The sequence below is a fragment of the Salvelinus fontinalis genome, chromosome 11, assembly GCF_029448725.1.
Source record: "Salvelinus fontinalis isolate EN_2023a chromosome 11, ASM2944872v1, whole genome shotgun sequence".
Lineage (NCBI taxonomy): Eukaryota > Metazoa > Chordata > Actinopteri > Salmoniformes > Salmonidae > Salvelinus > Salvelinus fontinalis.
Window position 1 is genome coordinate 36894716 of NC_074675.1, and position 12161 is coordinate 36906876.

Sequence of the window (12161 nt, forward strand, 5' to 3'; positions counted from 1 at the left end):
CAGGCTCTGTCGCAACCGGCCGCAACCGGGAGGTCCGTGGGGCGACGCACAATTGGCAAAGCGTCGTCCGGGTTTGGCCGGTAGGGATATCCTTGTCTCAGTATGTGAATGTAATAAAATGTATGCACTCTACTGTAAGTCGCTCTGGATAAGAGCGTCTGCTAAATGACTAAAATGTAAAATGTAAAATGTAATTAAGTTTGCCGATGATACAACAGTGGTAGGCCTGATCACCGACAACGACAAAACAGCCAATAGGGAGGAGGTCTGAGACCTGGCCGTGTGGTGCCAGGACAACAACCTCTCCCTCAACGTGAATAAGAAAAAGTGAGATGATTGTTGACTACAGGAAAAGGAGGACCGAACACGCCCCCATTCTCATCAACGGGGCTGTTGTGGAGAATTGTAAGTGTTTCTTGGGGTCCACATCACCAACAAACTAACATGGTCCAAGCACATCAAGACAGTCGTGAAGAGGGCACGACAAAATCTATTCCCCCTTAGGAGACTGAAAATATTTGGCATGGATCCTCAAAAGGTTATACAGCTGCACCATTGAGAGCATCCTGACAGCTTGCATCAATGCCATGTATGGCAAATGCTCGGCCTCCGACCACAAGGCACTACAGATGGTAGTGCGTACGGCCCAGTACATCACTGAGGCCAAGCTTCCTGCCACCCTAGTCATAAACTGTTCTCTCCGCTACCGCACAGCAAGCGATACCCAAGCAACAAGTCTAGATCCAAGAGGCTTCTAAACAGCTTCTACCCCCCAAGCCATAAGACTCCTGAACATCTAATCAAATGCATACACAGACTATTTTCATTGCCTCCCCCCACCCCCTCTTTTACGCCGCTGCTACTCTCTGTTATTATCTATGCATAGACACTTTAATAACTCTACCTACATGTACATATTACCTCAATTACCTCGACTAACCGGTGCCCCCGCACATTGACTCTGTACCGGTACCCCCTGTATATAGTCTCACTATTATTATTTTACTGCTGCTCTTTAATTACTTGTTCCTTTTATTTCATATTCGTATTCATATTTTTTAAGCTGTATTGTTGGTTAAGGGCCTGTAAGTAATTATTTCACTTTAAGGTCTACCTGTTGTATTCGGCACCTGTAACAAATAAAATGTGATTTGATTTAATTTAATCTGCAACTAAAGCTATTGGAAACTGTAATCCCCTATGTGTCACGTATATCAGCACTTCCTCTATAACAATGATCTTACCTTCAGCCCATCAACACCTGGGATGCCAGGAGGCCCAAGGGGACCCTGTAAGAGAGCCAAAAACAAATACAATTCCGATTACATTACATTTTTGATTTACCACAAAGTATGCTTTTATGAGTCTTGGGGAAGGTGACTATGATGTGCAGTCCTAATTTTATGTCTTTGTGTTTTTCCCTATTAAGACTAGTGGTATCATGATTTAATGAAAGGTATCATAAGCAGAGTGACATAACTTCTCAGTGTTGAATGATTATTTGACAGTTCTGGTGAAGTCAGACTTACGGTTGCCACTAAGGGCTTATTCTCTCAGAATAGAGTTATCAGGATGAAATTTATGCTTACAATATATGTACATAGCGAACGGAATGTCACAAACCGAGAGAGGGTTCGGTTGATGTTCTTGCTTCGCAGCTCAAAAGTACCGTAAATGTCACGGTAGCCATTAGCCAGGAGGCTAAGCATTGCAAACTATTCTACTAGCTAGCTAGCTACTAGCAAGGTTAAAACCTTTCTAGTCCGGGGGTTCCGCTAGCACCCACAACATTCCGGTGAAAAGGCAGCGCGCGAAATTCAAAAATATATTTTTTAAATATGTAACTTTCTCACATTAACAAGTCCAATACAGCAAATGAAAGATAAACATCTTGTTAATCTACCCATCGTGTCCGATTTTTTAAATGTTTTACAGCGAAAACACAACATATATTTATGATAGATCACCACCAAATCCAAAAAACACACAGCCATTTTTCCCAGCCAAAGATAGAGTCACAAAAAGCAGAAATAGAGATAAAATGAATCACTAACCTTTGATAATCTTCATCAGATGACACTCATAGGACATCATGTTACACAATACATTTATGTTTTGTTCGATAATGTGCATATTTATATCCACAAATCTTGGTTTACATTGGCGCCATGTTCAGAAATGCCTCCAAAATATCCTAAGTAATTACAGAGAGCCACGTCAAATAACAGAAATAATTATCATAAACTTTGATGAAAGATACATGTTTTACAAATAATTAAAGATACACGTGTTCTTAATGCAACCGCTGTGTCAGATTTTAAAACAACTTTAGGAAAAAGCATACCATGCAATAATCTGAGACGGCGCTCAGAAATACACAACATTTCTCCGCCATGTTGGAGTCAACAGAAATACGAAATTACATCATAAATATTCCCTTACCTTTGATGATCTTTCATCAGAATGCAGTGCCAGTAATCCTAGTTCCACAATAAATCGTTTTCTTCGATAATGTCCATTACTAGTGTCCAATTAGCTACTTTTGCTAGCACGTTTAGTTCACATGTCCAAACGCTGGCGAAAACTTCAAAAAGTTATATTCCAGGTCGAATAAACTGGTCAAATTAAGTAGAGAATCAATCTTCAGGATGTTGTTATCATATATATCCAGTAACGATCCAACCGGAGCATTCGTTTTTGTCTACGGAGTAATGGAACACATGGCCATATCATGACTAGCGCGCATGACCAGGAACTAGCATTCTGCCAGACCACTGACTCAAATAGCTGCCATCTGGCCCCACATCACACTAGAGGCTTCATTCCACATTCTACTGACTGTTGACATCTTGTGGAAGGCGTAAGAAGTGCGAACAGATCCATATCTTACAGGGATGTGAATACACGATGAGTTTAACATCGACCAGCCCCAGAATTTCCACTTACTGTTTGGAAGTTTGCCCGCCATATGAGTTTTGTTATACTCACAGACATAATTCAAACAGTTTTAGAAACTTCAGAGTGTTTTCTATCCAATAGTAATAATAATATGCATATATTAGCATCTGGGACAGAGTAGGAGGCAGTTCACTATGGGCACGCGATTCATCCAAAGTGAAAATGCTGCCAGATGGTAAATTAACCTGTTGAGGATGGGGGCGCTGTTGTCACTATTTATGCTAATCGTGTAATTTTTGAAACGGCTTCCCACAAAATTCTTGATCGTACAATATGCATATTATTATTATTATTGGATAGAAAACAGTCTATAGTTTCTATAGGAGTTGAAATTTTGTCTCTAAGTGGAACAGAAGTCATTCTACAGCAATTTCCCTGACATGGAGTCAGATTTCAGAAATTTTGGCCCCTGATCTGGAGTCAGTTAAAAGGCCGCAGTTATTGCTATGAGTATACGGACACTGCTTACGTCTTCCCCTGGATGCCTTTACGTGATGACGATTTGAATGGGGTCGATTGCGCGTTCACAGGCACTACAAATTAAAAAACCCTGTAGCTAGGAACTCTTTTCTTGCTGCGTAATGCGCCTGGAGGACATCGACCCGCACTTGTTCCAAGCATTAGTGGAGGGAGTAATATTACTCTGGTCATGTTTCTACTCGTTATGGGAGTTAAAAACATCATAAGGTAGTTAATTTAAAGCGTTTTATAGCAATTTATATCCGTTTAGTGCGATTTTGGGACATTTATTTCTGAAACGCTGTGAATTGCTGGGCACGCTTCCAGTTCATCCCGAACGCAGTTGGCATTTCCACATGGCAAGAGGACAGCTTTCCACCAAAAGACGATTAGACCCAAGAAAGGATCCTTTGCCCAAGATACTGATGGAAGAACAGCTCAAAGTAGGACATTTTTATTATGATAAATCGTGTTTCTGTCGAAAAATGTTAGTGGCTTAGGACGCCATGTTTTTTGACGTAGCTTCGCTTGGCGCAAACTGTATTGAAAAGTAAGGATAATTTAAAAAATGTAATTCCGCGATTGTATTAAGAATTAAATTGTCTATCAATCCCTATCCACCCTATATTTTTTAGTCACGTTTATGAGTATTTATGTATAAGAGTAGATCACTGTCTAATATGGCGCACGGACATTTTCTCACCAGCTGGGCTACATTTCACATTGTCTAACCATGATTTTGGTGGCTAAATATAAACATTTTCGATCAAACTCTATATGGATTGTGTAATATGATGTTACAGGAGTGTCATCTGAAGAATTCTGAGAAGGTTAGTGAAAAAATTAATATATTTTGGCGATGTTGACATTATCGCTCACTTTGGCTAGAATCAATGCTGGGCTGCTATGTGCTATGTGCTATGCTAATATAACGATTTATTGTGTTTTCGCTGTAAGACACTTAGAAAATCTGAAATATTGTCTGTATTCACAGGATCTGTGTCTTTCGATTAGTGTATGCTGTGTATTTTTACGAAATGTTTGATGATTAGTAAGTAGGTAAACACGTTGCTCTATGTAGTTATTCTAGTCCATTTGTGACGGTGGGTGCAATTGTAACCTATGCCATCTACCTGAAATATGCACATTTTTCTAACAAAACCTATCCCATACCATAAATATGTTATCAGACTGTCATCTGATGAGTTTTTTTCTTGGTTAGGGGCTATAAATATCTTAGTTTAGCCGAATTGGTGATAGCTACTGGTGTTGGTGGACAAATAAAAGATGGTGGATTATGCTAATGTGTTTTTAGGTAATAGATGCACATCTTTACATATTGTGTCTTCCCTGTAAAACATTTTAAAAATCGGACATGTTGGCTGGATTCACAAGATCTGTGTCTTTCATTAGCTGTATTGGACTTTAATGTGTGAAAGTTAAAAATTTTAAAAATATATTTTTTTTGAATTTCGCGGCACTGGTTTTTCAGTGGGGGTGGGGGGGGAGTGCCGCTAGCGGCACCCTCATCCTAGACAGGTTAAAGATAAAATGTTTTGCTAAAATAATAATTATATTATTGATCGATTGACTACTACTTTTCAAATCACCCAGTATTGCTTTCTGAAAGGTTAGCTCTAGGTAAATGTTGCAATTCTGCAGCCATTCCTGGACCTGTGACAAAAAACGAGCTACATTTGGAAAGTACAAAATAAATGATCTAATGACTGCCTCCTCGCAGAAAAATCTGCAGAGCTAGGGAGACTGTATCCCCCATATATATAACATTCTATTGGTTGCAAGAATTTTTTATTAATAATTTACATTGAAAAATTCAAATGTATTAATCTGGCGTCGTTTTCCGTGTCAATTCATAAACCATGTGCCATGGAATTAGTACATCGAACATCTCTTCCTAACTATTTTGCAATTTATATGGCACAGCTGTCAATTTTTGGTCCTTAAATGAAACTGGTATATATTTGTATTTATCACAATTTTCTTGAACCTTTTGGCTTTAGTGCAGGGCCGACAGACAAGTTCCTTATTTTTTTCCCCTTCCACTTTTCCCCCACACTTTCCACCTCTTCCATTTTTGGTAATGCTGTAATTAGTTGGTTGTAATTTTGGAAAGAGCAGACATTTCCATATGTCTGTTTTAGCTACATGTGTGACATAACTCTACAAGTCCTATTTATGATATCATTAAAAAAATTATACATTTTTTAAACATTTTATTGAAAAACATATTTTTTTTATAAATAATTTGAGTTTACCGACAATATTTGTTAAATTATTTGTTCTGTCTTTTCAGGTGGATTAAAATGAAATTGCAACCAACGTCCTATCACTTGTTAAAAAAATGATGATATTTTGGAGATGATTTAGTTTTCAAATAACCGAAAGTGAGCAATTGTAATCTGAAAAAAGAGAAAAAGGCCATTCTTGAACATGGAGTGAGGCATTCTTATATATATACTAGAGAACTGTTTTGAATTTAAGTATACCTTTTGTATGACTGATGCCTTTAGTGAGAGGTCTAATGCTTTAATATTTAATCATTTCTGCCCTCCGAATTCATATTCATGATATAAATAGGCCCTTTTAATTTTGTCTTTCTTGCCATACCAAATAAAATGTAAATTGTTTTGCTCATATAATTAAAAAATCAGGTCGCTAGGTGTAGTTAAAACCATAAGCAAGTAGGTAAAATGTAACATGACTAAAGAGTTAATCAGGGTGATTTTCCCACAAATAGACAGGTATTTTCCTTTCCATGGTAGCAAAATCTTATCTATTTTTGCTAACTTTCTATTCAAATTTATTGGAGTGAGAGCATTTCTTTCTTTTGGGATATGTATACCGAGTATGTCCACATCCCCATCAGACCATTTTATTAGTAAACTACACGGTAATGTAAAAATAAATTTTTTTTGTGATCGAATACATAATATAGTACACTTATCATGATTTGGTTTTAATCCAGAGAGGTTAGAATAAGTATCTAGATCCTCTATGAGGCTGTGGAGGGATTTTAATTGTGGATTTAAAAGAAAACATGAATCACCGGCGTACAATGCCACCTTTTGTTTTTAAGCCATGCATTTCTAATCCCTTAATATTATTGTTGGATCTAATTTTAACAATTAACATTTCAATGGCAATAATAAATACATATGCCGATAGTGGACAACCTTGCTTTACTCCTCTTGACAGTGTCAAACTTTCTGAGATGTAGCCATTATTTACTATTTTACAACTAGGGTTACTATACAGAACTTTAACCCATTTTATAAGAGATTCTTCAAAATTGAAATATTCCAGGCATGTATACAGTGTGGCAAAACAGTATTTAGTCAGCCACCAATTGTGCATGTTCTCCCACTTAAAAAGATGAGAGGCCTGTAATTTTCATCATAGGTACACTACCTATGCCTCCTTGCAGCATGCCTAAGGCACGTTCACGCAGATGAGCAGGGACCCTGGGCATCTTTCTTTTGATGTTTTTAAGAGTCAGTAGAAAGGCCTCTTTAGTGTCCTAAATGTTCATAACTGTGACCTTAATTGCCTACCGTCTGTAAGCTGATAGTGTCTTAACGACCGTTCCACCGGTGCATGTTCTTTAATTGTTTATGGTTCATTGAACAAGCATGAGAAACAGTGTTTAAACCCTTTACAATGAAGATCTGTGAAGTTTTTTGGATTTTTACGAATTATCTTTGAAAGACAGGGTCCTGAAAAAGGGACGTTTCTTTTTTTTGCTAAGTTTATATTTGCCAATTATGTGATGGTTCGACTGCATTCTGTACCCTATCAACACTTTTTAAACTTTTGGTGCCAGAGAGAATGACATAAGAAAGTAATCAAGACGACTAGCTTGATTAAGCCTCCGCCTTGTATATCTCACTAGTCAGTGTATTTAAGCCTTCATATATCCACTAATTCCAATATATCCTTGACATTCATGATTTCCTTAAGTGCCTGAGGGTGATAGTTTGTAGTGTGATTTCCTTTACGGTCCATAGAGGTATTTAAGACCGTATTATCTCCCACCATAATAATAGAGTCTAGTGTTGCTTGTAGAGTTGATACATTCTTATATATATTTTCAAAGAAGCTTGGATCATCATTATTCGGAACCCTATAAGCCATTTCTGTTTATGGTCCAATAACATATTTAAAATAATCCATCTACCTTGAGGATCTGTTTGGATAATTTGCACATTTGTTTCAAAATTATTGTTAATTAATATGATCACCCCTTTTGAATTTCTTTGCCCATGGGAGAAATATGTTTCACCCCCCCAGTCCTTTTTCCACAAAGCTTCATCTAAAATTGTTGAATGAGTTTCCTGTAAACAATATATATTATATTACTTCTCTTTTAGCCAGGTAAATACTGATCGTATTTTCTTATTTTCTGCTAAGCCATTACAATTATAACTGGCTATACTTTTTTTCACCAATTACCATAATGAGGCACAATTTTCAATTAATTTTATTATGATATATGTTTGTAAACGTACCATTAGAAAGTAACATGATGATTGAGTGTCTATATAGCTGTACCATGATATTTGCATTGCTACTAAGTAAACCTCCAATTGTCCCACTATTCCACCCGCTAAAACTCCTACTCATCCCGAGTAGGGTTGTCAGTAGGGCAGTCCACCACCAACCCCCCCCGGGTTCCCACGGCCTCGTGTCACAGTGTCACTCACAGAACAGAAGCAGATCAACCGCCAAAAGCAATTGGATCACCCTCACCTCGATTATTATTATATATACAATACCGTTCAAAAGTTTGGGGTCACTTAGACATTTCCTTGTTTTTGAAAGACAAGAAAAAATGTTGTCCATTAAAATTTTAAAATTGTTAAAATTGTCCATTGAAATACAGTGAACAAATTGATTCATGTTGTAAATAACTATTGTAGCTGGAAACGGCAGATTTTTTATGGAATATCTACATAGGCGTACAGATGCCCATTATCAGCAACCATCACTCCTGTGTTCCAATGGCACATTGTGTTAGCTAATCCAAGTTTATCATTTTGAAAGGCTAATTGATCATTAGAAAACCCTTTTGCAATTATGTTAGCACACCTGAAAACTGTTGTCTGATTAAAGAAGCAATAAAACTGGGCTTCTTTAGACTAGTTGAGTATCTGGAGCATCAGCATTTGTGGTTTCGATTACAGGTTCAAAATGTCCATAAACAAAGAACTCTTCTGAAACTCGTCAGTCTATTCTTGTTCTGAGAAATTAAGACTATTCAATGCTAGAAATTTCCAAGAAACTGCCTAGAAAGCCAGCATCCTGGAGTTGAATCTTCACTGTTGACGTTGAGACTGGTGTTTTGCGGGTACTATTTAATGAAGCTGCCAGTTGAGGACATGTGAGGCGTCTGTTTCTCAAACTAGACACTCTAATGCACTTGTCCTCTTGCTCAGTTGTGCACAGGGGACTCCCACTCCTCTTTCTATTATGGTTAGGGCCAGTTTGCGCTGTTCTGTGAAGGTAGTAGTATACAGCGTAGTACAAGATTTTTCTGTTTATCTTAATTTCTATAATTAGCTATTCATATTTGTAATAATGTAGGCAGTTAATGCAAAATATTGTTACTGCTTACCAGTATTGCCAATACAAAAATTACATTTGGCAAGCAATTATTGCTTTAGCATACAATTATTGTGATTCATCCTATATTGTCCCTAACATCTTTTACTCCCTCGCAACAGTTGTGGAATACACACACAAACACAAACACACACACACACACACACACACACACACACACACACACACACACACACACACACACACACACACACACACACAACCCCTTTCCCCCACAAATAACCATAGACTCAGATGCTCAACAGTTGCACCTGTTTAGCATACCAGATCATGAAAAACTCTGGAATCGATACCTCTCGAGAACCTATTGTCAATGTGAAAATGGCCTCAAACCCCTTGTGCTCAACTCTAACTTTTTGTGGCTCACCTTCAAATCTACTCGACAAATGCCTAAACCATGATCCCACTGGGCAACATCCAACGCCAGTCTCTCGTGAGACACAGCATTGTAAACAGACGAGGATAAATGGTCCCGGCTGTATGACACCGAGGAGCGGCCCATGGATAAGACTCCCATTCTCCCGGCCTCCTGCCTGGTATCGCCGGTCGTGTGGAAGCTGGACGCGGATATAGAGCAGGCGTTGCATACTGGGCCCGCTCCACTCCAGTGTCCCGTCGGCGTCGGTACGTTCCATCTGCTGTCCGTGACCAGTTGATCTATTGGGCCCACACATCTCCCTCCTCAGGTCATCCGGGGATCGGTTGGACGGTGCGCTGTCTGACTGGGAAGTACTGGTGGCCCACCTTGGCTAAGGACGTGAAGTTTATGTTTCCTCCTGCTCGGTGTGCGCCCAGTGTAAGGCTCCTAGACACCTGCCCAGAGGTAAGCTACATCCCTTACCCGTTCCACAACAGCCTTGGTCATCCCGGTCGGTGGATTTTCTGACGGATCTTCCTCCCTCACAGGGTAACACCACGATCCTGGTCATTGTGGATCGTTTTTCTAAGTCCTGTCGTCTCCTCCCTCTGCCCGGTCTTCCTACGGCCCTACAAACTGCGGAGGCCCTGTTTACACACGTCTTTCGGCACTACAGGGTGCCTGAGGATATAGTGTCTGATCGAGGCCCCCAGTTCACTTCGAGAGTCTGGAGGGCGTTCATGGAACGTCTGGGGGTCTCGATCAGCCTCACCTCGGATTTTCACTCCGAGAGAAATGGGCAGGTGGAGAGAGTGAACCAGGATGTGGGCAGGTTTCTGCGGACCTATTGCCAGGACCGGCCTGGGGAGTGGGCGGCATTCGTGCCCTGGGCAGAGATGGCGCAGAACTCGCTCCGCCACTCCTCCACTAACCTTTCCCCCTTTCAGTGTGTATTGGGGTACCAGCCGGTTCTGGCACCGTGGCATCAGAGTCAGACCGAGGCTCCTGCGGTGGACGATTGGTTCAGGTGTGCGGAGGAGACATGGGAGGTTGCACATGGTCACCTTCAGCGGGCTGCACTAGGCCAAAAGACCAGCACGGACCATCACCGCAGTGAGGCTCCGGTGTTCGCACCGGTGAACCGGGTCTGGCTCTCGACCTGAAACCTGCCCCTCTGCCTGTCCTGCCAGAAGCTGGGTTTGCGGATTGTGGGGCCATTCAAAGTCCCGAGGAGAGTGAACGAGGTATGTTACAGGTTACAGCTTCCCCCTGATTACCATATTAACTCCTTGTCCCATGTGTCTCTCCTCAGGCCGGTGGTGGTTGGTCCGCTCCAGGGGGCCCCAGCGTACTCCGTCTGTTCCACCTTGGATCCGAGGCGGGGGTCTTCGGTACCTCGTGGAGTGGGAGGGGTACGGTCCGGAGGAGAGGTGCTGGGTTCCGGTGGCGGATGTGTTGGACCCTGAACTTCTACGGGAGTTCCACCGTCGCCGGCCGGATTGCCCTGCGCCTCGACCCCCGGGTCGTTCCCGAGGCCTGTGTCGGCACGCCCGCTGGAGCCAGGCGTCAAGGGGGGAGTACTGTCACGACTTCCACCGAAGTCGGCCCCTCTCCTTGTTAGGGCGGCGTTCGGCGGTCGACGTCACCTGCTTTCTAGCCATCGCCGCTCCATTCTTCAATTATCCATTGGTTTTGTCTTTCCCCAATCACACTACATGTATTTATTCTTCTGTTCCCCCTCATGTCTTTGTGTGTAATTATTTTGTGTGTTACGTGTTGTACGCACTAGGCTAAGCTTTTGTTATTTTCCGTGTGTTTTCACGAAGCTTATTTGTATTGTTATACATTTATGTTGTGTGACATTTGTGCGTGCTATAAACTTTGCCTTGTTGGCTGGAGGAGGTTTTTGACGCAGCTGCGTCCATCTGTATATCTCTTTTGCCGTAATAAAGTGTGCGCCTGTTCACAATTCTCTGCTCTCCTGCACCTGACTTCACCACACGTACGCACACGCCTGACAGCTGCGTGATTAATTTCTGGGTCCATACGTGATCTAAATTGGGAGTTCCGGTTTGTGATATTCACACCCTCGCAAAAGGAAACTGTCAGCCAAAGCTAATTTTATCACATGCGTGAAGCAGTCAAAGCACTGCCTTCACACAATCCTGGGTACTTCCAAATAATCAGTGAGTGACGAAAACCCTAACACCGTAACTACTACTGCTTGTTAATTCCATCCCGTCGAGACAGATTCTTCAGTTTATGTGCAGAATCTGTCCACGAGAGATTAAGAGCAGTCTATGGACTGCTTACAAGATAAGGAAACAAATATCTAAATACACTATTTAGCAGAACTATCACATTACATTTAAAGAGTTACTACCTTTAAAGGTCCAGTAAAGATGCCGCCAAACAAATCCATGTGTGAAATAGTCTGCTGTTAAAAGACTGAAGCACTGGAAATATTTAAAGATTATGCATGTGACAATTCTGTAACGGGCTTCCTCCTTCTCTTCATCCGAAGAGGAGTAGCAAAGATTAGACCAAAATGCAGCGTTGGAGTTAGACATATTTATTTACAAGAACCAGACGAAGACGGAAAACTCTTGAACAAATTACAAAACAACAAACGAAGTAGACAGACCTGGACTACGAACTTACACGTAACGAAGAACCAACGAACAAGTACTGACTACAAACAAAACGAACTCACGATACAGTCCCGTATGGTGCAACAAACACTGAC

General features: G+C 40.9%; 1 protein-coding gene across 6 annotated transcripts in view; it reads right to left on the minus strand.

Moving 5' to 3' along the window:
• Positions 1-12161, minus strand: part of LOC129865654 (collagen alpha-1(XXV) chain-like) — a 315129-nt gene that overhangs the window by 114534 nt on the left and 188434 nt on the right. For 5 of the 6 annotated variants that reach the window (XM_055938596.1, XM_055938594.1, XM_055938595.1 and 2 more), the window contains one exon: positions 1245-1289. The exons of the other annotated variant lie outside the window; for it this stretch is intronic. In XM_055938596.1, the coding sequence (XP_055794571.1) occupies positions 1245-1289 (45 nt within the window). The remainder of the gene's footprint in view (positions 1-1244; positions 1290-12161) is intronic. 6 annotated transcript variants of the gene reach the window in all.